Source organism: Columba livia, chromosome 8 (assembly GCF_036013475.1).
Source record: "Columba livia isolate bColLiv1 breed racing homer chromosome 8, bColLiv1.pat.W.v2, whole genome shotgun sequence".
NCBI lineage: Eukaryota > Metazoa > Chordata > Aves > Columbiformes > Columbidae > Columba > Columba livia.
In genome coordinates this window covers 4,345,972-4,373,524 of record NC_088609.1, presented here as the reverse complement: position 1 = coordinate 4,373,524, position 27,553 = coordinate 4,345,972, and the positions used below count along the sequence as shown (strand labels likewise).

Genomic DNA, 27,553 nt, shown 5'->3' with positions numbered 1-27,553 from the left:
CTCCGGCCGCGGGGAGGGCCGGGTGGGTGGGGATCGGCATGGTAATGCCGAGGGGAAAGGCAGATAAAAGGGCCCCCCCCGCCCCCTCGGCGAGCCCCGAGCTGCCCGGATCCTCCCCCCCGGTGGCTTTCCGGAGGGGACCGGTAGCCACCAGGGGGGATCAGGTGCCGGGGGCCGCCGCGGCAGCCCGGCGGGGGACGGCGCACGGCGGGGGGGACACGGCCGGACCCAGAGACCGGCACAGATCCCTCGCTCCGAAACAGCTATTATTTTTTTACACTTTTTTTTTTTAAATCCCCCTTATTTTTTCGGTGGGGCAGCCCGGCTCGTTATTTCCTCGCTTCCCTCCGCTGCGCCCAGGACCTCACTCTCCCTGCGGTCGCTCTGGGCAGCGACAATTTCATTTCCCAACGGCTGCAAAACAAAAACTTTTTTCCAAAGGAAATAAGCAGATCCACGCACCCACCCACCCAGGGTTTGTTTTGGTTTGTTTTGTTTTCTCTCTCTTTTTTTCTTCTCGAATACACAAACTAAGCCTTTTTATTTTGCAATAAAAGTATCTGCAAAAAAAACCCCGCCAGGGTTTCTGTGCGCTCAAGAAACACTGATCAGCCAGTAATTTTATTTACTCCGAAGCTTTCATTTTTGCGATCGTGCAGTCCCCGTGTGAACTTTAGTTTTAAGCCGTAACAAAAATGCGTGATTCCCGCTCGAAGACTGAATGATTTTTTTAAACGCACGTTGTTAAGTCGCCACTTAGCTTAATTTTGGATGAGGCTGAAGTTTGTCCAACATCCTCGCCCCTCCTCGGGTCCTTCATCCTTAAAAGATTGCCGCCCTTGCCCCCGACTGCTCTCAGGTAGGAACCAAATGCCTGGATCTCACATGCGGTGTTGTTCTGATTTTATTATTGCAGAAAAAGCAAAGGTAGAGAGGCGGTTTAAATTGTCAGCGTTATTCAACGAATGAGCTAAAATTACGCCACATGTGAATTGCGTAGCTTGGAAAGCCAGAAGAGGTGAAAGGAATTATCCCTGTTTTCACTTTAGGTCCTTTAGAAAACTTTCTGGATCATCCAGCGATGCGATCGAGAAATAGCAGGATTTTCTTTCTTTTAACCAACAACCCCAGCTCTAGACCAGGGAAGTCTGTAAATAGGTTGGAAGCATGGAAAATAATTCTTCACCTTCAGATCTAAATACATAAAAAACCATCTGGTTGACCACAATGAAATCATTAGGAACTGTCTACTTAAAGAGTTGTATTGAATGCTTATCCTTCCACACAGGAAATGTGTATGGTAAGTGATTGTTGCAATAAATCCAAACAACTCTGGTCATCCTCGCGTTTGATCATCTTTGTGACTCGGGGGGTTAAGGAGGAAGAAAAACTGGGGGAGAAAAGCCGAACTTAACGGGTTGTACGGACCGGACCGCCGGAGCCCCCGCCCGCCGCCCTCGCCGGGAGTGAATAATTCCCGCGGAGGCAGGAGCGGGGCAGCCCCGGCTGCGCCCCGATCGCCGCTTCCCGGCGGGGCGTGCGGGGCCGGACCCAGCCGAGCCGAGCCCGCAGACCCGACCCGCCGGGCCGCCAAACACCTGTTTAATTTGCCGGCGGGGAGCGCGGAGCGGCGAGGCTTGGCGGCTTCGGTAGGCTCTAGCCCGGGGCTCGCCCCCTTCTCATTTTATTTTATTTGGGTTTATTTAACACCCTCCGGGCGGTGGGGGAGAAACCAGGAGCGGGAGGTAAACGGCGTGGCCAGCGGGTACCAGCCCGGGTGGCTTCTTCCCGCTCCGAGGCGGGCGCTGCCGGAGGGGAGCGGGGCCGGTGCCCGGGGCCGGGGCGCGCCCGCTGTCCCCTGGCGCGGGGCTTCTCCCCGGGCGACGCCGCCGGCGATTTTCGCTCGGATTTCGCCAAGTTGGGAGCGGGGCCGAGGGGCGCAGACCGGGTAGCGAACCCCTTGGTAGGTCGTGCGGGTTTTTTTCTTCTTCTTTCTTTTTGTGTTTTTTTTTTTTTTTTTTTCCTTCTTTTTCTTTTTTCCTCTGCTAAATCCCCGGCGCCTCCTCCCTGCCCGCAGCCCTCCACGGGGAGCACCCTCTCCTCCCGGGGGCTTACCCCCCTATTTTTTCTCAAAACAATTGGGTTTTTTTTTTGGAAGAAGTTTGCAGCAAAACAAAAGCGGGGGCGCGGTGGGGGCGAGGGGGCAGAAGCCGGGTTGCCCTGCCCGGCGGAGCCGCCCGGGACCGGGATCCGCCGCTCCGGCTGGGTCCGCCGCTCCGGCTGGCCCCGCCGCCGGCTCCGGGACCGGGGTCCGCCGCTCCGCTGGCCCCGCCGCCCGCTCCTCCAACTCCCCGCTCTCCTATTTCCTACTTTTTTCTTTCATTTTTCCCTTAAACCGGTTTTCAGAGCAGCTGCCCGGGTGTGCGGCTGCACTTGGCATATTTCACACGTTGGAAAAAAAAATTAACTGTTTTTCCTTTGTATCTTAATCCAGTGATGAGAGCTCTCCTTTGTTGGCTTTCGAGCTTGCATTTGTTTTATTTATTATAAGGAAATCCAGTTTGGTTCAAATGTATAATCCATTTGAGCACTTAAATCCCCAAACAGCTGGCATTATTTTGTTTTATAATCTTTGGCTTTTCTGCGCGGAGCATATTTCTAAATTCCTACTTGACATTTATGGGGAAAAAACTTTTTAATGTAAATGGATATTGTGATTTTTTTCCCGGGTCTTTCCTAATTTACATGCATCATCAATTTTCCTGGGTTTCCTGTTGTTTTAAACTCCCCCCCCCTCCCCAGCTTGTTAATTATTTTTTTTCCCCAAGAAAACTTTGTTTCTGGAGGGAGAAAAATGTTAATTTGCCCCATTATTTTAATCTCTGGCATTTGGAAATGGTTGAGAGACCACAAAAATGCAACCTGTTGTAGAAACCAGAGTGGTGTGTTTTATATATTTTAATCGATAGCAGAGAGGTGCTTTAGTAATAGGAACTCTGAGTAACGTTTTAGTAAAAGATTTGCAGATCTGGTGGCTGCGTATGGGGTGTGCATGTGCTCGCATATGTGTGTGTTTCTTAGGCTGATTAGCAAGTGGGGTTCACATTTATAATCAGTGGTCACTGCTGTTTTCTCCACTTGCTGGGTGTTTGGTGCCTGCTCAACCCAGCTCTGTCATGGCTTCTACTTTTACCAGACTTTCCTCTTTACTAATTCAGCTCAGTGCTACAACCCTCGTAAGCAGAGGAACCAAAACTGAGGCAGAGATAACTGATTACAACTTGTTCCTTGGTGCGAGGTATTTTTTTTTATGGTTCAGAGCTAAAGGCTGTTGATTCAATTCGTCTTGCTCGTGGCGTGTTTAGCCTTGTTATTAGTAACATACACGATTACACAGGCAATTTGTGTACACTAAACCAGGGTAGCTCTAAAAAACGATATCTATGCATATAGGTAGCCACGAAAACACAAATAATAAAAACAGACTTTGTTTTCAGTCTGTCCATCTAACCTTTGTACTTGGTAGACAGTTTATGTAGCTTCATAGATTGATCTCCACTCCCCCTCCCTCTACTCCTTGTTTAGTTAATTCAACAAAGACTTTTTGCAATCTGTTTGGAGTTTGTCTGGTGCCGTGGAAAAGTAGCTGCTGATTTATTTGGTTGCTTTTCGATTTCTGTCTCTAGCCCGTCTTTTCTCCTCCTTTCAGCGGGGATGTCAGCTGTTATTACTTCCTATTGATCCCTTTGCAAAGTGAGAAGTGAACTAAAATTAATGTCAATTCCACTGCTCGGATCAATAGCTGGAGTTATTTTAATCTGGATTTGCGCGAGGTGCTAAATTAAAAAAAATCAGCATAGAGGCAGAAAAGTAGCAGCTCCTCAGTCCGCCTGTGCCCACCGCCTTCCCGGCACCCAAATGTGTCCTCCAGATGATTACCCTGCAATCCATATTTTTTTAATTAAGAAGGCCAGTTAGTTTTCTTATTTTTGGGTTCTGTATTTAAACCTATGACATTTTGACATTGGGAGTGTATTAACGATAGATTTTCATAATGACTGGTGTGCTGCAGTCCAATCTGTCCGTGTTGCTGGGGGTGGGAGGCGCTGGGCAAGAAGGGAGCAAGAGAGAACGAAAAAGGAAGTGGGAGCTGAAAAAGCATTAAATTTGGCTGGCTGAGATATTGTAATGTGTTGATTTATTCCCAGCGTAATGAAGTTTGCAAACGAATGAGCGGCCGTAGTGATTCACAGTATCCTACAGGAGTGTCAAGTGTTGCGGCCAGATTACTAATTTATGAAAGACATTTAACGTAATGGGGTGACAGCACAAGTAAAAATAGAAGAGGAGACAGAGGTGGTTGCCTTTTTTTTTATATTCCCTGGAAATCCATGTTTTCCCACGATTGCTCAGTTTCGCGTCCATCTTAATGATTGTTTGTTTCTGAGAATGGCGACTTTTTTGCATGCATCTCTTTAGATGCATAATCATATATGTGCGTGTGTGTATATATATATATATATAATATATTTACATGGTTGCATAAGCCCCAGCAACTCCAAATTTGCCAGTGGGTGCAGTTTCCTGACCTCCAGTTTCTCATATGCAGCTGCAGAGCGGGTGCACCCAGGATTGCGGCGGTGACCAGGGTGCCCTTGGCATCCCTCGCTCTCCCCCTCACCCTCTGCAGTGAGAACTTGACGGGAAAGTTATTTAAAATTTGGAAGAGAGCAAATCTGTTAATGCGAGATACATAATCTGGTAATTCAGCAATGATGTCTGTAAGGATGGGTGCCAAATGAGGAAGCAGAGAGATGATGTCCACTCATCTTGACAATTAATAACAGTCAGTGGAGTGGCTGGGTACAGGATGGGAGAGAGGAAATGTTATCACTGAACTGCATTAAAGCCACAGACTGGATTTCATACACTTTGTTAACCTAGGCTCCCTCATTCATGGAGTACAAAAGGCACTCCATTAGGGAGACACTCTCACTAAGTTTTATTTGAGATGTTTGACCCTCTGGATTTAAGAGGCACAATTTGTAACAGCTTTTTATTATTATATGATTTTTCTGGCCCTTTGAGCTCCAGCGGCTAGTATATTGTTTCAAAGTTATAGTCCTTGTATTTTAAGCTGGGTTGTGGGGCCTGAATGGCAGGCGACGGAAGCTTAAAAGAAAAGACATGAGATTGATTGGGGGAGAAAATAACAACAAAAAGCCGCAGCAAACTGGGGGAGACACAGAAAGGAGCGTTTTCCCTTCTGTCACCCCGGGAGGGGTTTGCTGTGTGGCTGCAGCCAACCTGGGAGGCTCAGCAAGATGCCAGGCAGAAATTTTGTTAACATTTCCCTCTAAATGTTAATGGCACATTCAGCGCAGTTTACAAATCTACTTAAGAGTGAGTGCATTAGGAACTAAAATTACTGATCCATTCTCTCTTGTCCCCGACCCGAAAGGCAGACGCTCGTGGAGATCAGATGGCAGAAGCACCCATTATGATTTTAAATATCGCCAGAGACGCCAGGCATTTTCCTGGGGAAATCTCCTCTCTTTTGGCTAACAGGGAGTGTGTGTGCACGCGTGGGTGCTTGTGTATTACAAACACACACCCGTACACAGTCACATTCCTACATTCCTACATTCCAATGGTGTGTGTATATATATGTGTATGATGGTATCAAGTACTGTGTCTGCAAGTACTACTCATATATACTCGGAGAGTGAGAGAAAATACGTGTCTGCTATGTAAGTCTTAAGCATAGTGTACAGTATAAACATGAACTCTGACTTATCTGGTAACTACGTGCAACGGGTATTTTTATGCTGGTTCCACATGCACACACCCCCCCAGGCAAATTAGTGGTGTGTGTATGTGTGGGCATTCTTAAGTTTATTGCAATTATATGTATGTGCCTCTTTTGCCATATAAAATTCCAATTATAATTTGGACCTACTATCTTAATTTGAGACTGAACCTTGTTTATTAGTGGGTTATTAAATCTGCATGTTATTATGTTTGGTCTGCCTTTCATTCATCTGCACTGGATGATAACCCTTTAACCTGGAGGGCCAGAGCCGATTCCACTAGTGTGTGAAGTTGTCTATTGATTTTCTTGAATGAGAACGGTGGCGCGTTGCCGGCCCGTGGGTTGTAACACATGTGGCCACCTTGATGCTGGAGCGTCCTGGGGAGAGGAGAGCAGAAAACTGACCATTTGTGTCTTCTTTTCTTTTCTGTTTCCTTGCAGTGTTCAGAGAGTGATGATGCTCCAGTAATTTTCCCTGCTCCATTCCCAGGCATCGCTTTGCTTTCCTTCCAGGGAAGATTGTTCCGCTTGTGATCCTGCTGAGGAAAGAGACTCCGATGGACTTACACCGGGCAGCGTTCAAGATGGAGAACTCACCCTACCTCCCCAACCCGCTGGCCTCCCCAGCACTGATGGTTCTCGCCTCCACCGCCGAAGCCAGCCGTGATGCTTCCATCCCCTGCCAGCAGCCGAGGCCTTTTGGGGTCCCTGTGTCAGCAGACAAGGACGTGCATATTCCCTTTACCAATGGCTCATATACTTTTGCCTCCATGTATCACCGGCAAGGTGGAGTGCCGGGCGCATTTGCAAACCGTGACTTTCCTCCGTCCTTGCTTCACCTCCACCCCCAGTTTGCACCCCCCAACCTGGACTGCACCCCAATCAGTATGTTGAACCACAGCGGCGTTGGGGCTTTCCGCCCTTTTGCATCTACTGAAGACCGGGAGAGCTACCAGTCAGCCTTTACACCGGCCAAGCGCCTGAAAAACTGCCATGACACTGACTCACCCCATCTGCGCTTCTCGGACGCTGATGGGAAGGAGTACGAGTTTGGCACGCAGCTCCCCTCCAGCTCCCCCGGCTCCCTCAAGGTTGACGACACAGGGAAGAAGATCTTTGCTGTTTCTGGCCTCATTTCTGACCGGGAGACATCATCCAGTCCTGAAGACCGAAGTGACAGATGTAAGTACCTCCGTCGACTTGTTGGTTCTTTAGTTGCGCCTGGTTGAGATACTCAACAGGTGATTGTCCCGCAGTGCTGCGGTTCTAGCTGAAGGCGGAGGAAAACCAGCCTTTCCTGCCTGCCCAGCTCAGCCACCCTGTGTTGCCTTGTCTCTTCTCAATAGACACTGACAGATTTTGAGGTGATGTGCTCTTGAAGGCAGCTTGTCATCCAGCACACAGCTGGAGACAATGTTGACCATGCAGAAAGCCGTCTGTGCCCCAGTGCGAGGCCATAGGTTCTGGCACATATATGTGTGTAAACAGGGGTGCAGCTGGAGTGTGTAGCCAGAAACTTTCCCAGAGCTCACAGCAAACATGCACCCCCTGCTTCTTCAGGTATTTTGTTCTGACCTTTTCTTCATGCACACTGTTCTTCCAGCAAATGCATCACTGTCAGGATTTGTGCCGCAGGTTTTGACAAAAGAAGCGTTTCCTCTGGTTAAATTATGAGTATTTCTGGCCACCGATCTCCCTCCTCAAGACATAAACCCGAATCTTTTATTACAATTCAATAAGCTGTTGCACCATGTGCTTTCTCTGAGCGTTTCCCCCTTTTGGTACCTGTTGAAAGGTGATGTGCCCTTTCGCAGCTTGGTGGTTGGACTGAAGGAAACCAGTCCACGTGCTCATGACTGTAACTCCCTGCTCCTCCATCACCGTGTCCCTTGTGGTGTTGCCCACAAAGAGGGGCAGAGCTGTTCTTTGGGAAGGGCAGCCTGCCAGGTTTGCTGGGCTGGGAGTTGAGCCACGATGGGGAGCGATTTGGGGGTGGCAGAGAGTGGTACCCTGAAGAAGGGCACTAACTTATGGTTAGAGTTTTCCTGTAAACCCAGATGCGTGGAACAAGTAGCGAGTGGTTTGCTTTTCACGGGAGCTCCTTTGTTCCGTTGAATTTTCTTCCTAGAAAGTAATTCTATTATTGTTGTTGTTATTATTATTACTACATTTTTTTGCAATGAAAACCTGCTGCACCGCTCATTCCTCTCCCTTTCAGACGTGATTTTTCTTCTCCCCTTTATGATGCCGACGAGAGTAATAGAGACATTGTGGCTCTCTCTCCCCTGTCGGCGCTGCTTCCTCAGGCTGTCTCCTTGAATTAGGCACTGTGCTAACTTACCGGCGCTAAAAGGCATCTGCCTAAACCCAGCGTACCTTTTCAATAAAAGTCGTCATAAAATCAACCTGCCTGTAAATCCATCGCTCTTTGGTTTTGAAATATGCTGCAAGTGCATCTTTTATGCTGGCATTCATGAGGGTAGGACGATTCCCGCTGAAGGCAGAAGCCGTGTATTCCTTGCACTACAAACGCGATCTCTTATCTGTCTCCCCCCTCTCCTTCTGATCCACCCCCGACCGTGCTACTTTTTGTGCCGCAAGCTCCTTTCATTGTTCAGCATCTCCTCTCCCTCCTTTTGGATCTGTAGGGGAAGCAGATTTAGGTGGGAGTACGTATGGATGTGTATGTGTGTAAGCTGGTAATATAATTATCCTGAGGGGGAGGCAGGTGAGATGACAAGGCTGAGAGACATCTTTGTCGATGCTCTTTCTCTTATCGATGTAACCTGGCTGTGGAAATGAAGCTTGCTCTAAAGAATATTCCAGGAGATAGCGGCGGAGAAGCAGGTCCGCTACCTAAATTAATTTAGAGCGTGTCAGCTGCTGTGGATCTCAGTAGCAAAATCCTGTCAGATACCCCATTTAAAGAAGCAAATCTGTTAAATGAATTAGACCACATGGAGCGCAGCTGCAGACAGACAGACACACACATCCACATCCACCGCCGTGCCTTGCCTTTGCCGCCAGCGTGTGCGGACCTGGGTCCTCTCCTTGGGAGCAATGTGGCTTTGCACAGCCCGTGTGAGAGGCGGGGATGGTGACACCCGGTGACACCCGGTGACACCCGGTGACACCTGGCTCCCGGCGCTGTGGCAGGGGACTTCTGGGCAAAGGAAGCAGAATAAAAACTTGCAGGCAGCTTTGAAAACTTGGGCAGAAGTGGAAGGTGTTTTGTTTTGTTGCTTTTCTTACCCGTGTTGTTTAATGTCTTTAAGATGCTTTGCTGCGTGGTAGAGCCGAGCAAACGCAACAGCCCTGGTATTTCATGGACATTAAAATTCTTCTGTAACTACCAGGACAGTGTGCACTAAATATGCCCGTTGGCTCTGTATCATGTTCCCATCACATATAGATACTGCACCATGGAAACTTCGCTCCATTAACACGGCAAGTTTATTTGGTGTGTGCATACGCACGTATGGGTGTGTTTGCTGGAGGCCGAGAGAGCGAGCGCCGGAGCTTTTTAAAGGATCCTGATGATCTGTGGTGTTGACCATCAGAAAATAAAAACTTCCGCAACGAGGAATTTGAGATATCACAGTTTGCAGATATAATCGTGATCCTGTCTTGCACTGACATTTGCATACAAATTTTTGGAGTTTCTAAATAGATGCATACTTTGGGTATATAGATGCATACTTTGGGGGGTGGTTGTCTCTGACAAGTTTTATGGATTCCTTGTGTAATTGTTATATATAACCCTTTGTAAAATCTGCCTGCTTGTCCTCCTGATGGAGAATCTGTTGCAGGTAGGTGGCTGTAGCTTCTAGGCAAAGAGCTAATAAGGCTTTTCTACAACTGTGAGCAAAAATGGTACCATTTTCTTAGATCAGCAATACCTTCACATGTCTAACAAGTGCTTTTTGGATTTGCAGAGCTCAGTCCTTTGGTTGTATTTTGCAGATTCCTGAAAGGGTTTGTGTTACGTGGAAAGTGAATTACTGTGATTTCTCTGCATATTCTTCTGTACCGCCACACATGAACCATTTTTGAAGGGCTCATTAAAATGTTTGTTTTACCCGGTTTCTTAAATGCTGATTTTCTAGGATTATTTTTTTTTTTAAGGTAATTCGATGCACTGGGTTTTAATATTCTTGAAAAAATAGATTTATGCTTGAGACACTTTGCAGCAAAATGAGAATCTAAGAAGGCATTTTAGTCTCAGGGAGTGTTTGGAAGTTGCTCTATTTAGTCATGTGTGTTATGGGAGCAAAGTCTTATCCTCTTTTCACCAGTGGAGGGTATTTGCAAAATTTAGTACAATTATTTGGAATGTGTGCTGGTTAGCACCCGGCTCTGTAAGACATGTATTTGTGCAGTAGAGATTTCTGTCTTTTGGGTAAACGGTTCCTTAGTTATAAAGCAGGGTGCTGTTTTCCAGCAGTACATGTTCTTGTATATTCTGGGAAGGGAGAACATCACTTTTGGGGTGCATCTGGGTGGGATTCTGCTCCTTGTTACTCAGGAAATTGGGCTGAGATGTCTGCTTTTGGCCAAGTTGTCTTGCTACGAAATGCAGGTCCTCAGGAGATCTGGAATGATGGAGTGTACAGGGAGAAGCAGACGTAATGTGTGCTGAATGGGCCCGTCCTCTACGGTGCTTACTGAGAAAAATAATGCCATTTGTTAGAGTTTAGGGGCTTCTTGTAAAGCACGTGTTAAAGATGCTGGGAGACATATTTTATGGGTTTCCTTTAATAAGCATACAATAGCTGAGATTCCTAGAAGGAGTGGAAATAAATGGCATGTTCCTTTCTGCAAAAGAGATCTATAGCCCTCTTTTAAAATCAGGAAAAAAAAAAACCCTCTGGTTTTGTTCTTTGCTTCTAATAAATTCTCTCCCAGTGGCCTTCTGTACCCAGTCACCGCGGCATCGCTTTCCCACAAAGTGACATGCAGAGGTCTATGACAAAGCTGGGATCTCTTGGCAAAGAGCTCGTCCTTGGCAGAGGGGACACCTCTGCTGTCCCTGCGAGGCCGCCCGTGTCCCCAGCCTCCCTCGTCCACAGATGATGGTTTCCTGTGGCTGCTCGGTCTTCATCATGTGTTGTCTGTGGCTTCTTGCGGCGCACAGCTTGATGTGTCAAGGTGACCTTCTACATCCTGACCTCTGCCTCTTCCGGCCTCAGTTTCCCTGTTGCTGCTGGTGGCTGTCACCCAGCTCCTGGGGATGAGCGATGGAGTTGGTGAGCACGCTGCAGTCCTCGCTCATCTCTTGGGACCGGTGGGTACAGAGAAGGTGGTTGTATTAACACTATTTTGATTATTATTTTTTATAATCATATTTAACCTTGGTTATCTGGACACAGTCAGTTTGTCCTGCAACCAGTTTCTCCCCTGCAAGAGAGTGTACACCGAGCTAGTGTGCTCTTTGTTCCACTCTAGGCTTTTAAAGAGCGTCTCTAGCATGGGGTTAGTTTTCCTTTTGAAACAACTGGTTCATTATTGGTCAAATGTAAATCGCACTTCAGGTGATGAGCATCAGGGCTATCTTGACCACAGCTTGAATTGCTGAATAATGTAGAGCTTTGGAAATCAGACCAAGGACTGTCTTTACAGACACCCCCTCCACCAGACATGTATGTTGGGCTTTGTGTTTATGAGCTGGGACCTATGTAGAGACCTTTGTGTGGGCACGTGTACTTGTACTGGTGGGGAAGAAGGTTTTTCTTCTGATATTTTGTGGCAGAACAATGGGTTGGAGGGGGAATGCACACGTACACGCACGCACACATCCATTGCTCACGACTTTTCCTGCCGGGGTGCACCACTTCCGAGGCCAGTAAAATTTGGGGTCTAATGTGAAGTGATGCGTTGTCGCTAATAATAATCAGCTGTGACCATGGGAAATTGCAAACTTAACATTGCTTATGAAATAAATCAAGTGGAACGTTTGCTTTCCGTCGTGTGGTGCTCTGCGTGATGTAGGAGTAGTGAAGGAGCAACAGTGGATTTTCTGAAGGGGTGGGCAGGCAGATGGGCAATAGCAGAGATGGGGGACATCCATCCATCCCTCTCACACCACCGAAAACACATCGTCCTTGTGGGGAGAGATGCACTGCATGGAGGGAGGTCTTGGAGTACGCAGCAATCGCCTCCTTTTTCTACTGTTTTGGCAACAACCTTCCTGCTCCCTCTGCAAACTGTTGCCGAGACTCCTTTCCGTGCTGTTCGGCTTAATTGTCTTGCCGGGATAAAGAAATGTTTGAACAGTTAAAGTGGGGAAGGGCTGGATGGGAGCAGCCCCTGCCGGCTGCGGGGCCATCTGGCCTGCCTTGGATCTGCCGGTCTCCAGTTTATATTTCTCTTTCTGTTATTTGGGGCTATCTGGCGCATTCGGAATACCTAATCACCATGGTGAGAGGAGGGACGGGGCTGCCTCCCCCGCCTCGCCACCCCCTCGGCCTCCCCTTCCCATCAATTGTCATGCAGAGCCCGGCCGGGCGGCTGTTCTGCATTTGCTGTCCTCGCCGGGCGCTCGGCAGAAGGATGGCTTGTAATTGATCGTTTCAGGGGGAGGGCTGGGGCTGTTTTCTCCTCCAAAATGTTCCCCCGTGCCGCCGCTGCTATCCGACCAGCTTTCACATCATCTCAGCCGTGCCAGCGATGTCGCATCCCCTTTATCGTCCTTTTTGGACTCCATGGGAGCTGGCGTCAGGGCTCATCCTCGGAGCAGCGAGCATCACCTAAATGTCACATTTATCCATCACCTGCTGGAGAGATAGGCACTGGCACTGTAAATATTTATCACTCCTCTTTTACCCTGTGTGTCTGAACGCTGGCATGAGCGTATTTATTGTACAATTGCAGGGCAAACTCCCCATCTAGCTCAGTATTTCCCATCAAAACCACAGTCCCCAAACCACTGGCCAAAGCTTGCTTTTCGAGAAGGATTTAATCACATTAAATCTTCGGCCCCATCGATCAGACTTGACTGCTGTCACAAAATCGCAGCAGGAGAAGAGAAGGCAGACTTGGTGGCTGCTGTGCGGGGCTGGGGAGCGGGAATCCTGACCTCAGGCACGGCTCGGAGTCGCGATTTCCCCATTCCCAACAGGGGAACAGCGATACCTCCCTCCCGGCGGCGTGTGCCGCTTTGATATCTTCTGACAGAAGACACCAGGCAAGGGCAAAGTATTAGTATTATTAATATAGTACAGTTAGTAGAATATTATGAACTATTATAAATCATTACCGCTAAACTGCAGTTATTAAAGGAAATGACCAAAGTGCACTTTGCGAGCCAGGATCTCTGACAGTTAAAACATTGTTTTATTATTTTACTTGCTAACTTGCAAAATTCAAGAGCTAGCAACAGTTTCCTGGTTGATCGGTGGCGATTGCGTAAGGAACTGGGAGAAGCAGGGGGAAAGGGGGGCACGTTTCAGGAGGGACAGAATAAGCATCAGTGCCTTCGTGATTTCTTTTTCTCTTTCTCCGATAATTTGAAGGTCTCAAAGGAAAGTGACATACTCAGGCATAGGCCTAATCCTGCTCTGTAGGAGTTACAGTGATCAAGGCAACAAGATCTCAGAGTTTCTGGAATTCCCCTTTGGAAAAAAGAAAAGTGAAGGTGTTTGTGAATTGTTGCTGGTTGTTATTTGCTTGGTATCATTTAGACAAGACCCATTAAACGCCAGCAGCAGATTCATTTTTCCCTCTTTGTTTGCCTTCCAAGGAGCAGAAAACAGACATAATTATATTTTACATGAGACTGTAAGATTTCCTCTCATCTCTTCTTTTTTTTTTTCTGGCTAATATCTGCAGCTATAAAATAAATTCCATTTGTGCATACATGGTGTTAGACTGAGGTAAATAACTGTCATCTAAAATCTGTCTAACCTTAATCTGCATCAGGAGCACTATAGAGAACTGTACCCATTTGTATCATATTAAGCTTTATTTTTATTATGGATTTCTAATGCAAATTCATAGTGGGGGCAAAGTTGTTTTCTTTTAATACCTTATTCCAAGAAAAGCAGCCATCGAAAGTAAATTGTGATTATTTTGATCCTGCGGTTCATGTCACTGTTGGTCTTCGATCATGTCATTTGGCTTGATAGCCTATGAATTTTTCACCTCTCTTCTCCAGGATGGAATTGTAGATTTGGGGACTTCTGAGAACATTTTTCAGCTATGCAAAGCAACTGAAATTCTTCAGGAATAGTGGATTTATATTTTGGAAATTTAACGTGAGAACAGATTCCTATGCGGTGTCATCTGAAAAAGGACATGAGTATTTTTTGTAGACCTACACATGTAATCTATGTACGTGTCTTTCTCCCCTTTTATGCAACCTCGCTGTTTTCCCACATGGCTCTGCTGGCCTGAGCGATCTCTGTGTATATAAACTCTCAGGTTACAGATATTCGACGCAAACTCATCATCCTGAATTCAGTTCTCTTAACATCTTAGTGCTGAAGTTATTCTCCTTTTGCTGCTAGAGCATTTGTTGGCCAGGTTGATCCTTCTCTGCGACCCAGCCCTCAAATCAGTGAAGGTGCTGAAGAAGTGCTGTGGATTTTGGAACTGTGTCTGTCTTCTTTGTCTTGTCTTTTAAAAAAACTTATAGTGGTTGCGATAAGCTGGGTGTTCTTTAGCCTTCGCTTTCTCCTCTCCTTCAACCATTTGCTGGCGTCTTGAATTGCAGCAGCACCCTGAGCAACAGAAAAGGGGAAAAAGCAATGTCAGGAAGGAGTGAGGCAAAGAGAGATTTATTGTCTTAAATGTGGGTAACATGGGGAGGGAGGTGACAGTGAAACTTCCCTTTGAGTTCAGGTGTGGGACACTTCCATGGTATTTTTTTGTCACTTGGGACATTGCTTCTAATCGGTATTGTTTTTAAATCTTCCTTTTTTGGTAGCCTGAGACAGAGATTTTCTTTCTCACCAAATTGCAGAGCAAGAATGTGTTTTGTACTTTTTCTTGTGAATACCAGGCTGTCCTGCAATGGGAAAAGGAAGGCACTAAATGTCTCTGGATACCCCTAAAAGGAAAAGCTGGAAACTGTGTCCTTGCTTTCTCCCAGCAGCACCGATTCCTGGTAACGGGCTCTCACCAGAATAACAACGTCAAGTTTTTAATTTGGTATGAAAACTGTGGTATAAAAACTAAACCAGAAAGTGCTGGGGCGTCAGTCTGCAGGTGAGCGGTGTGGCGCTGGGTAGAGACTTGCCCAATGCAATCCAGAATGAAAAGTGAAACTCAGGGGGCTGCCCTGATGACTGATTTCTTTCTACTGGGATTTTCGATACTTTGTTTCAAATTAAGATACCGTTAATTAAACGTGACTCAGCCTTTTCATCTGATTTTGATATTGTTTCACTGCGCTTTAAGGAACAACTTGGAAAGCCATTTATTATGTGAAATTCTCTATCCTGTAACATCCCTTGCTATAAGAAGGCATAGGATAATAATTCCTCATCGCAGAGAGCCTGCATTGGCTGTTTTGCCAGGATGGGAAAAGACCTGGTACCAGATTACCGCTCTGCTTTCTCCTCCATCCTTGCTTGCAATATTGAAGATTTCTTTAGGAGTTTTCTGTCCCGGTCCTCTCTGGGGGAAGACTCCACAAAATTCCCTTCTGGGAACCCCTGTCCGAGCCCCCACGCTGCAGCAGAGGTGATACGGGGTGTTTGTGAGTGAGTGGGGATAAAGAGCATCCAGGGTGCTGCACCTCAGGCTGGGTGAGTGAAAGCCTTATTGGGGTGGCCTGGCCATGCCACAGCAGAGCCACCCCACACCCAGGCCAACCTTTGGCCATAGGGAACCTAGAGGTTCTCTAGAGGGAACCTCATCTTGTTGCTGTTTGCAGTGTGGGTGATCCTTCAAGGCCCCGACAGCTGTGGATGGGTGAAAAGTGCCATCCTGGGTGCCAGGGCAGGTCAGAGGGATCCATGCAAAACACTACAGCAATGCACTTCCTTCTCTTGTTTATTCTCCTCCTTGTGAACCAGTTTCACTTCTCATTGCCAGCGCAATGTTGGAGGTGAGCCTCCAGCAAAGTTCTCAGCCAGGGTGACAGCCTTTTTCTCCTGAGCTCTTGCCTTCACCCTCCCCATGAAGGCAGTTCGACCTCTGGCCTTGTTTTATACTGGGGAGATGAAGGAGCAATCAGTGACCTGGGTAACCCTGCCTGGAGCGTGAGCAGAGGAACTTAACGGTCACAATCAAAAAGTTGCCAGTGTAAGTGGATTCATACATCAGGAGGTGCCCCTTCCACAGGAGAAGAGGAGAACAAGCAGCTAAACTAGGCAGTTTCTTTTTCTTCGCCCTCAGTTTTGCCCTTTGCTCAGTGCACAGCCCTGGACAGGACTGCTGGCACTTGCCACCATCTCTGCTGCTCCCTCCTTTCTGCATATTGGGGTTCATGCACAAAAATGTTGTTCTCAGAGTGTTCCTGGTTACATGGTGATCAGCAGTCTGCCTTTGCTCAAGATCGGGGGCTAATATGCTCAGGGAAGCTGTGTTGAAGGTGCCTGGAGATTCAACAGAGGGGGAAGCAGGGAGTCTGCAAACCAGAAATTAAATATCAACGAGAGATCTTTGAGAGAGTGTGAAGTAGAAAAGTGCTACAAGTTATTTCTGTTTTAATTTGACCAGTGTGGTGTGTCCAGTCCCGTCTTGGGTCCAGGACTGAAATAAGTATGATGATACTTGGATCAGGACTGGGATATACTGGAAAAAGTGAGCCATGAAAGTTTGTAGTTCTGTGTCTCCGTTAACCAGAAATAACGTTCCCACCATCTCATTATTTTCCCTCTTAAAATGAAAACAACACGTTAACTGTGGAAAAGGATTGTGCTAGAGCACGACAGAGCTGGGCAGAGAGAACTTGAATTGGCCTCGCTCGCATGTAACTTGGATACCATGGATGTTGTAGTCTGGGGAAGCTGTATTTAGTGTGGTCCGGATCAGGCCCCAGGTTTTTATGGCCTTAAACTGAAAAAAAAGCCTCACTTTTGGTCATCTCTTCAGGAACACTGTGAGCACCCAAGTCTGCCCTCGGGCACGTGCATCTCCCACCTGGGCGCCCACCCCATTAAGCGGGCATGCGCTGGCGAAGGCTGGGAAGGTTACAATGTCAATGAGAAACATCTGGGTCTGTGTTCTCCCAGATGTTGCCAGTTGTGTCTGGGTTGTTAGCTGCACCTGGGCAAAGAAGAAAAGGAAATCCCCGGGTGGTGTGATGGATTTTGCAGAGCCTGGGAGGAGAAGGCACTTAGACACCACTTGCTGATAGTCCCTCTGCTATGTACTCAGGTGGCTCACTGGCGTTTGGGTGATCCAGGACATACGTTTTTTGCACCTAAGGAAATGTGTCATGAACTTGTCACATACTGATACTTTTATTGCTCATTTCTAGCTTGACTGGTGTGGAGGTATTGAAGATGAAGGGTATGTTTATTGGCAGAGCAGAGGGTGCCTCCTCCTTGCAGCCACATGGAGCAGGAAAAGAAAAGGGCTGCCTGGGCAGAGCCTTGAGCGTAGGTTGTGCTTGTGCTGTGGACTCTATTGACTTTGGATAAGCAGAGCCATTCTTCATTGCCCATCTTTAAAGCCCGTGTTACAATATTCTTGTAGCACAGCTCTACACTGAGGGTGGTTGTGTTCATGTTTTGAAGGTGCTGCAGTCCTAGAGCAGTGGTTACAACCATGGTACCTGGATGGTTACACCAGGATTGACACAGTTGCGTGTGGGGAGTGATGGTGGCTTGTTTAATAAACATTATAATTGGGATTTATTCTGAAGAAACAGCTGCCAGATTTTTTTTTGTATGTGTGTGTGTGAAACATGGATGAACAGCTGAAAGCAGTGGCTGGGAAATACACAGAAAGAAATGGGGGGAAAAAAATTTGGAGTAAAGTAGATAAAAGTGAGAGATAAAAGAAATAATGCAGGGAAGGATGAGTAATCGACATTCTTGGAGTCATAGCGCAGGCTCTGGCTTCCTTCCTGAGCAGTAAAATAAAATTAAAAAAAAAAAGGTCTTTAGAACAACAAAACTCTGGACGCGCTGGTTTCCTTCCTGACAGGCCCAGCCTCGGTGGTGTTTCGATGAGTCCTCATTGGCAACCAGGGCTGATCTAAAGGCCAAAGGCAGAAAGACTGGGGGGAAGGGAGAGGGATTTAACTCTTTGAGCTCTGCTGGAAGACCAGAGATCTTCTGCTTTGTATGGGTTGCTTTGGCATCACTGGAGCATGAACGATGTTCTTTGCGGCTCAGGGTCTGAGGGTTGATGGGTGCATCTATCTGTCTGGGAGCATGGTCATAGTCAGGGTTCGTGTTAAAAACCAAAAGCAAGTGTTTTTAATCCTTATGGATAAAACTCCTTGGACTTGACATGGTGTGGCATGAAGCAACACCATGGATGAGCAACACACGAGTGGACCGGCTGATACGCCGCTGTTGCTGTGTCAGAGATGCTGATTTTACTCATAGCATCCAGTTTATAGCTCGGTGCTGCTCCAGCGTCTTTCACCAGCCTGTGTCCCATCTGAGAAGGAGCTGCTGGGTGCACGAGAGCCTGTTGTGCCCCAGAAGAATCTGGGCAGCTTGGAAGGAGCCAGGAACACAGGACAGGAGGCTGTGTGTGTGCTAGACAGGTTGAATGGTTTGGGCAAAGCTTGTTTTGCAGCTAACTCTCTGAGGCTCGCCGCTCTCCGCAGGGTTCCCCTCTCTGAAAGGTCGAAGCTACTTCTTAATTCTCAGCAGCTGACAAAATATTTATTTTCAGGTACTTAAAATATTATAATTTGAAGTGGAGTCCAGAGCCCTGGCTGGAGCTGAGCTTTTGTACTAACAGCTTCAGTGAAATGCCTTTTTCCTCCTACAACTTGCCAACAAATGCTTGGAAAATAATTGTGGGACAGTCATCCCTTTAGTGAGCAGATCAAGAAGATTTGAGACTTGCCAGAGACTTTCAAAGGACAGGCCAAAGGTTCAAGTTGTTGCCAGTTCTATTTGTCTTAGCCTTTATACTTACTTTTGTGTCATTAATTTCACCAAATGTCTGTGGGTAAAAGGCACCCAGCGGGCTGCTGCTTTCGCTGAGCTCTCAGGGTGTACTTGGACACCTCTCAGGAAATAAACCCACCTTTTTGTCTAGGGAGAGAGATTAAACCTGCCACAGCTGCAGCAGAAAGAGGCTTAACCACCAGCAAGCTTGTGATAACCTGACATGGAGACAGCTGCCCCAGGGAGCAGTACCCGGGAGCTGCTGGTGTCCTTTCTGCAGCCCTTTTCAAGCGGGTTTTGCAGGGAGATACACGTATGAATAATGCTCCCTCAGTGGTACGGTACTTGTCGGACCTGTAGAGACCTACAGAAATAAGGTGCCACACTTGAATTTTGTGGAAGGCACTGAAATGAGGGCTCAGCAAGAAGGAGAAGTGAGAGCAGAGGCTGGACTGAGGGGACCCCATCTCCCCGAGTTCTGTTCTTTGCCCTGCTCTTGGGTCCTCAGGATAATAATGGATTTCGGGGGATGCTGATTTTTCTGTTGATTTTGGTAGGCAAGGCATCTCTGAGCTGTTTGCAAGGGCTGCCCTTGCTAGAGGAAAACTCTGTTGGCACTGTCCCCTCCTGGGGGCTGTGCAGCAAAAAAAAGCAGGGAGGAGGCTGTTCTCTGAGCAGGATCCCTGCAGACAGAGATTCCCTGCCCTGTTCTTGTGCCACAAACCTCTTTTCTTGGTGCTCCCATCACCGCCTGCATCCTGACAGCTGCTTTCCTACCCTTTCTGCCCCAGTGCAGCCGGCCAAGCACATTAATTCTTCGGCAGAAGTGTTGTAATAATTAGGCAGCTCGTCGGAGGGTTTAGCAGTACTTAACCAGATGTGAAAAGACTCGTCCCGTGGTCCCCGCTCTCTCGCTGGGCTCCCGCCAGCTGCCTTTTCCCGCCTGCTCAGGTTGCCTAGAAAGGGCTGTAGGAGATCTCCCTGCTGCCCTGGCTCCTCTGGCCTCTCTTCTTATGCTAAACACTCATTTGTAAAGGAGAAGGAGGGAGGGTGGAAATCCTTGGGCTGTTTGGGAGAAGAGCAGCAAAGAATTAAAAGCAGACACCTGCAGTGCTCTGGCTTGAGACCTCCACCATTAACTCTTCCCAGGGCAACATCCCCTGGGCTTGTGGCCCATCTTTTGGTGCCTGGCAGGGCTGCATGATGGGATGCGAGGGCTGAAGGTGCTACCCAAGGCTTTTGATGGCTCCTTGTTACACATAATCTTCACCAAGTTACACATATATATATAAAATATGTTATTTATATCTCCATCTTCCCTGCCTCAGTTTCCCCCCCTGAGGGGACAATGCTGTTTCCCTGTCCACCGTGCTGTATAAGCGTTTATACACAAGGCAGTATTATTATCACTAACGCGGTTATAAAAACAGGTTGTAGTAAACTGTATTGTCTGCCTAATCCATATTAATGGAAAAAACTATTGGAGACAGGATATTGGCCTGGACGGCCCTTGGACTGAGTCATTCTGACAATTCTTACATTTCTATGGTAAAGTTTTATAAATACACACTGGCACCATATATTATGTTTTAAAAAAATCTTTGTACAACCTATAGGTTTATGGTTATAGAGAGAAAAGAGGTATTAAATCAGCAAGACCAAGGGAGCAGACAAGATATAAAAATGATACTGTATTATGCTAGAACTTATTGAAAATCCCAACGCATCTTTTTTGTGTAAATTGCAAATTCTTTCCTGTGTTCTGAATTTGTTTCTTAATGTGTGTCACGTACCAGAACAGTAGCATGGACACAGTTGCAAATATGGAGAGTGTTTTATTGTGAGTATTATACTGCATAGCGGAGTAGGGATGTTGAATATTGCAGTCAGTTCTATACAGCTGTAAATGGGCGCTACCCGCTGTTCTGTATACAGCGAGCTGCATATTTATTAGTAAATACCAGTCTAGGTAAAATAAAAATAAAACGGGAGCTTGTATTAAAGACTTCACTGTTTAAAACTAGTTTGTGCAAAGCTCCTGGGATCCCAGTGCAGGGAGCAGACCTGCCTTTTCCAGCATTAAGTCTTTTCCAGCTGATTTTTCTAGTTCTATGAATTTGAAAAGCCTCTGCTGAACTCCCCGGCTCATCAGTTTGTGGATTAATTCATCCGTGTTCCCAAGCAGGGTAAAGATTGGGTTTGAGACTGGAGAAATCGCAGGTCATCTCCTTGCCTGGTGTAGCTCCAGCTGAATGTATCAGAGCAGCTCTGATGGGTGAAATACCCAGGATGTGCGGTTCAGGGGGACACGCGAGGGCACGTACATCACACGCGTGTGCACAGAACACGCGGAGCTGCCGGCGCTCGGTGCCCGCAGCAGGAAGGCCGGGTTGCAGGCAGAAAGCAAACCCCGTGTTTTCAGGGGTGTTTGCAGGCTTTCCGACTGACAGACACGTCTCCGGAGATAAAGGCATCAGGGCAGAGCGTGGACTCCAAAATGAGCAATGGCTTCTGAAATACCCGAGTGTTTAACCTAGAGGGAGCTCTCTTACATGAAGAGTGAGCCTATTGGCGCAGCTTGCCTGAACAGCTTTCAGCGTTTGTATCTTTAGCAAACTTCTGCTTCCTGCATCCTTGCACTTCTGGGTCCCACATCGCCCTGTGCTGATGTACGGAGGGTTGGAGAAATCCCATGGTTAACTTCTGCACTCCCGGCTCTGCAGGGGCCACAGCAGGAGCCTCACTCAGTTTCCAGAGGTTGCTCCTTGTGGAGGTTGATGGAGATTACTTCCCCTGGTCCACAGACACATCTGGCTCTGACCCAGTGTGAGTCCTTCAAAGCCCATGGGTCCTGCTCCTGGTGGGTGCGGGAGCTCACCCTGGGGCTGGAGCAGAGCCCTGGCTCCTGGGGACTCCAGGACAGCCGGTCTCTGGATGCTGCAGAGGTGTGAACAATCTGACAGTGAAGCTCGTAGCCTTGTGTACCTCCTGCAGCAGGGCAGAGGGGATGTAGCTCTCCAGAGGCAGCAGTGGTAGCTCTGCACCTTCAGGCCACCCACTGATTTAACAGAGTGAAAGAGAAACTTGCTGAAGTGTTGGGGCAGAGGTCTTAGAGACCTGGTGGTGGCTGAGATGTCATTTAAAAGGGGGAATGAATTAAAGGAGGACTGAGCAATTCTTTCCTGGGTCCAGAAAGCTCCTATCTGGGAACAGCGGGCCCAAAGGAACAGTTTGATGGTGCTGGGGTCAAGCTGGAGGGATTGAGAGCAGTGATGCTGCCCTGTTATCCCACCCCATCCCACCCCACCCCATCCCACCCCATCCCACCCCATCCCACCCCATCCCACCCCATCCCACCCCACCCCATCCCATCCCCTGGCAGTCCAGCTCTCTGTGGCAGCTGTGTTTGCCCCTGCAAGTGGCAGGAGGGTGGCACTCTCTCTACCAGGGGGGCAATGGTGTCTTAGCTGGGGGGTTTCTCTCTCCAGGGCAGCTTCCCTGCTGTTTGCACTGTGCTGGTCCCGGGTGAAAAGAGAACCACCCCAAAAAGCAGAAAGGGGAGGTTTGTCCGGCCTGGATGTACCTGCGGGGAGCACAGCCGGGAGAAGCTGGGAGCTGAAATCCAGCCTGCCAGCCAGAGCAGGCTCTCCCAGTCACAGTCCAGACTTCTCTTGGGGCCTTCCTAAACTGCTTGGCACAGTCTGTGTCTGTCTGTCTATCTGTCTTCCTTCACATTCTAAGAGGCGTAACAATCCGGGGATGGAGGGGACTCCTCTCTCTTAAGCAGTTTATTTTACTAAGCTGGGCAGAGGGCTGGGGTGCAGGAGGAGGGCAGGGGTCCCTTGTGCTTGTCGAGCGCCGTGGTACCATCCGTGGCTTGGCTCCTTGCATGAGCATCCTTGGAGCACAAGGGAGGTGCCATGCAGGGGTGTCGCTGGCACCGGTGTCCCCAACCACTGCTCCTTGGACACTTCTCTGCTCTCTAGGCAAGGGCTGGATGTTGCTTAACTAACTTTTTGTCTCACTCGTGCCCCTGTTGACCTATCCTGCCCCTCCCCAGCTCTGTGGACCTACCGACTAACAGCCTGAAAGGAGGGCAAGGAAGCCTAGGAGCAGAAATCAGAAAGGCCAGAGTTTCCACAGGGGAAAGCAGAGAGATGGTGGTGAAGTCCCTCCAGAGAGCTTTTATAGCGGAGTTCATGGAGAGCTGAATTCAACCTTTCAAACATTTTGACCCTGGCACGCAGGGTTGGGGTGACCCTTCTGTAGCCCCGCTGTCTGGCAGTTGGGCTGCTTTAAAAGAGGGCTGCAGAGGGGCAAAGCCGGGAGAGAAGTTAAGGACAGATGGAGTAGGACAGCCCATGTTTTCCTGTGGGTGTTTGTCTTTTTGTTGGTTTTTTTGTTGTCGAACAGAAGGAGTTTAGGGAAGGAAAGGGCATGTGTGAGGGTAAGGAGCTGAATGGGGAAAGTGGTTAGAGGCAAGAAATGGAGAACTAAAGCACCTTTTTCATTATTTTTTAAAGAAAGGCTTTGTGCTAACTTTTTGTGTCTTCAGTTTGTAGTGCGGTCTGTGCGTTTTCTGGAGACGGCAAGAAGAATTGTGAGCAGTGGAGGCAGGAGAAGTTACTTTGATTCAAACTCTCAGTTTGGTTTGAAAAATGTAAGAGGAAAATAGGTGGGATTGGAATAAGCACTTTTCCTGGGGACAGCTTCTCTTTGTGTTTCAGACGATGCCTGTTACTTCCCCCATCTCACTGCCCTTGCTTTGCTAGCAAATTGTACCTGAGCTTTCATGCTTCCCTTTTCCAAGCTGGCACAAGTTGATCCTGGGAAGCAGACAACAACAAGGATCTCTCCCCTGGACTTCTAATGAGGTTAGGGGATGCTGCGAGAGAGACAGCGGGATGAGTACACACACCCGGCTTTGGGGTCTCAACAAACATTTCCGCACACTAATAGTGCCCGGGACCCCGCATCCCGTTCCTGTCTTTGAGAGGAGGAAGCTGCACTGTTGGGTACAACCCTCATGAAATTCAACTCCGTGAGGGCTTGTCCAAGTGTGGTTAGAAAAAACAGCCTGTTACTCTAATGGTTAGCTGTAAAGAAGTCTGTTAGCTCTAGGAAGCAATGAGAGAGCTCCAAGCACTGTCCTTCAGGGCTGCTTCCCAAATACTACAGTGGCAGACCAGTCCGTGCAAATCCTAAAGTAGCAGCTATTAAGTGTAAACTTTTGCAGCAAGGGGTCTACCCAAGATGCCCAAATTGTGCATTTAAAGGTGATGCCAGCGTTGTTTTGATGCCTGCCCTGTGGCTGTGGATGCAGGCTGGGTTGTGATTGTTGACTGAACTGCATTATCTCGAGGTCAGTCATTCTGTGTGCTGGATGAAGAAGTATTGCATGGGAGGAGCTGGTGCAAGGAGAGCCCTGCTTCCCCAGCTCTGCTGCAGCTCAGGCTGCTGCTCGGTGAGGAGGATCCCAGCTCTGCCCTCCTCCGTGGCTCAGCAGCCCAGAGTGCAACCACCATCCAGATTGTCTCTGCTGATCATGGAGGGACTGTAGTGCCATGGTGTTGCGCACACAGGCAACACAGTGAAATGCCCGTGGTAGGGACTGTGGAGGTCCCCATGCAGCAGAAATGCTGCATCTCCTCTTCCTCTCTCCCTTGTGCTCTGAAGTTCATGGCCCAGAAGATACCTGCTGTTTGAGAGTCTGGCCAGAGCAGCCTTTTTAATTCTACATCCAGGTTTCTTGAGAGCAAGTTCCCTGTGAGTCTCTGCTCTTTGCCCAACTCAAACAGCCCTCCTTGTGTGTTTGACCTTATACAGAAAGTTAGTTTTCCTTTTATGAGCCCCCAGGGGAGACAGGTGGCTCCCTGGGAGCAGAGCAGGTCCTGCATCCCATGCATGATGGTGCGGAGACAGCTTTAGGGAGCGCTAGTTTCTCATCAGTAATTCCCACCAGTCATCAGCTGCTTGGAGTGAAATGCTTTCACTCCTGAGGAATTCCTGGGAATCTGAAAGGGTTAAAAACTCCCTGGCACTTCTGAGTTGTACCTTGCACGATCTTCCTCTTTTCCTTACCCCTTCCCCTCATTCACCAGTCAAGAGAGAGCATTAGTCCAAGGTGCTGCAGGTATACAAAACCAGGCTGATTTATGTTAAATGAATTCGCAGTGCTCCGTGTTGTCACCAGTGACTGTCTCACTGCTCATGACACGGGGATGAGAAACAAACTGCTCTTCTGTCCCATGAGACACAGCCTTTATACCTAAAGATATTAACAGTGCAGAGAAAACCAGGAGCTGCAGCCTGCGGGGAAAATGGAAAGGACTTAATACCCATAGCTTGCAAAACACGAGCAGCTCAGAACATCGGTGGCAGGTGCTGGAGGTGGAGGGAATGTCTGTAAGAAATGGGAGCAGGGATGAAAGGCCTGGGGCTTGGGGGACATCGCTGTTGCAGCTTAAGACTGTTTTCAGAAGCAATCCTGGACCTTTTGTGGCTCAAATGTAATCTGCAGAGTCCTACACATATCTGCTGTGTGTCCCTAATAAAACCGTACTCCCAAAATGAGTAGGGGTTGGTAAGCGTGTCCCGAATGCACTGAGAAAGACAATTACGAGAAGAAAAGCTGTCTTCTCCCGGTGGCCTGGCACAGGTGATGGTGTGGCCGCGGGTGCAGGAGAGGCTGCAGGGGGCTTGTCCCCAGGTGACATGTCTGGGCTGTGGGTGACACAGTGGCTGGTGTGAGCAGTGAAACCCAACCGGGCCATGTCCAGCGGGGAGAGGAGGACCAGGGTTCAGGCATCCCTGGCAAATGGACTTCAGAAAGGCCTCCCTTTCTTTACGTAGATGTGTTTTCAGCTCTCAACTCAACTGTAAATTGAAAAGATCCTTGCCTGGTAAGTCAGGAGAGATGTGACTTTGGCTTGCGAACTTTGGGCTTGATTTAAAGGAGGGCAGCACTTCAAAAATAAATCCTTCTTCTCTTGCTTCCCTAAGATACATCCAGGTAGGGTGTGCTCAATGCTTCTTTAATGCTCCCGTTTAAAGAGATAATTTTGTCCAAAGCCAACCTTCTGTAGGAGCCTATAATTAGCAATTAAAGCATAAAAAATATTTCCATCAAGTGACTCCTAAATAAATGCTTGTCACTGCTGATCAGAGTTGGTTTATTTCCATGTGTGTTTTCCTTCCTTCTTTTTTTGTATAACTTACAGCCTTGTAAATGCTCAGCAGCTGTTAATATGATTCTGTCGATACGTTTACCATGGTGATTTGGCTATATTTGGCGAGCGTGTGAAGAAATCACTCACTGGTTAGAAGGAGGAAAGACAAGCTGTCGATATCAAGGGAGAAATGCTAATAACCCCGGTGACAAATCGTTCCGGGGAATCTCAAAGGGTTAAAGAAAAAGAGCAGCAGCACTTCCCGGAGAGAGGGGCCTTGGCGAGCGAAGGTGACTCATCAGGAGCTGCAGACACCAGCTGTCATCTCCAGCTCCTCCTGTGCTTAATCACTTCACTTTTCTAAAGAAATATTTTGTTCTAATTCAAACAGACCTGGGACTGTTTGTTTTTTATGAATTATTTACTGGTGAGGAGAACCTCTTGAGGTATCCATCTTCACTCAGAAATAAGTGGACTCGGAGCCTGCTGTAGCACTTTAAAGTGCACAGTCTCCTCTGTGATGAGCCTTTATATTGGTTTTTAACACCAACTTAAATCCAGAATAAAGCCCAGAAAGTCAGCTCCGGTGCTTGGATCCATATTGGAGGGAATGCATGTAGACTTTGGCCTCATCTAGTTGCTCTTTGAAGGACATCTCTGCTCATCAGTGTGGGGTGGAGATGCTCCAGCTGATCCTGTGACTGCCACCAGTTGTCCAGCATGGAGGTGGAGATGTGTCCCCACACCTCACATGCTCCTGGGTGTATTCCCGTAGCAAGCACACACTCATCATGCACAAAGCAAGCGCATGAAGGGGCCTGTGTGTGTGCCACTGACCCCTGCTTTGGGCATTGAGACCCTCCAGCTCCAGGTGATGTTTCTGCTACTTCATAAACCCTCGACCATATTCCACCTGGCAGTTCTTGGCTTCTGCTCTTTGTACATTTATAGTTCTTCCAGGGCCAACAGGAGCTCATATGATATTTTGCAGTCCCAAAAGGTCTGATCTAGCAGCCGTGGAAGTAAATAGATGGAAAAATTTGCACTGACTGGACTGGGCATCAGATTAGTCCCTAAATGTTAGTTGATCTGCTTTGGGGTTATGACAGACAAATATTGCCCCAAGATTACTGCTATAGGAATAATCGATCTGGCTGTCTTGGATATGTCTAGGCTGCCTGTCATCACTGTAATATCTAAGTGAGTGTTACCTCCCAGGAAGACTGTGCCTGACCAAATAAGTTGCCTTTCCTTTGTGTGGTCTGGGACCAGAGAGTGCAGTTTTCAGCGTATTTAAGATCATTTCTATTTGGCACTTATCTGCTCCACAGGATATTGCTACTTGACTGCCATGTCCTTATTGAGTTCTACTTATATTTCATTTATATTTATTTTTTAATTTATTTTTTAACTAACTAAATAACATGGTCCGTAAATAGATGCCTTGGTCCTCAAAACAATTTAGACAGACAAAGTGCCTTGAGTGTGATTTAGCTTGAGTGATGTAAGTCGTGTGCTTATACAAGCTTCGAAATGACAGGAAAGATAATCCC

The 27,553-nt window shown here is 47.8% G+C and overlaps 1 protein-coding gene across 6 annotated transcripts in view; it reads left to right on the top strand.

The window, feature by feature from the left end:
- The first annotated feature begins 684 nt into the window (after positions 1-684).
- RNF220 (ring finger protein 220) overlaps positions 685-27,553 on the top strand; it is a 225,050-nt gene continuing 198,181 nt past the window's right edge. For 2 of the 6 annotated variants that reach the window (XM_065071563.1, XM_065071561.1), the window contains exons 1-2: positions 695-859; positions 6,254-6,994. In XM_065071563.1, coding sequence (XP_064927635.1) covers positions 6,370-6,994 — 625 coding nt within the window. In that variant the 5' untranslated portion in view covers positions 695-859; positions 6,254-6,369. Of the gene's footprint in view, positions 1,301-6,253; positions 6,995-27,553 lie in introns of all 6 variants that reach the window. The other 4 variants (XM_065071565.1, XM_065071560.1, XM_065071562.1 and 1 more) reach the window with 4 other exon arrangements.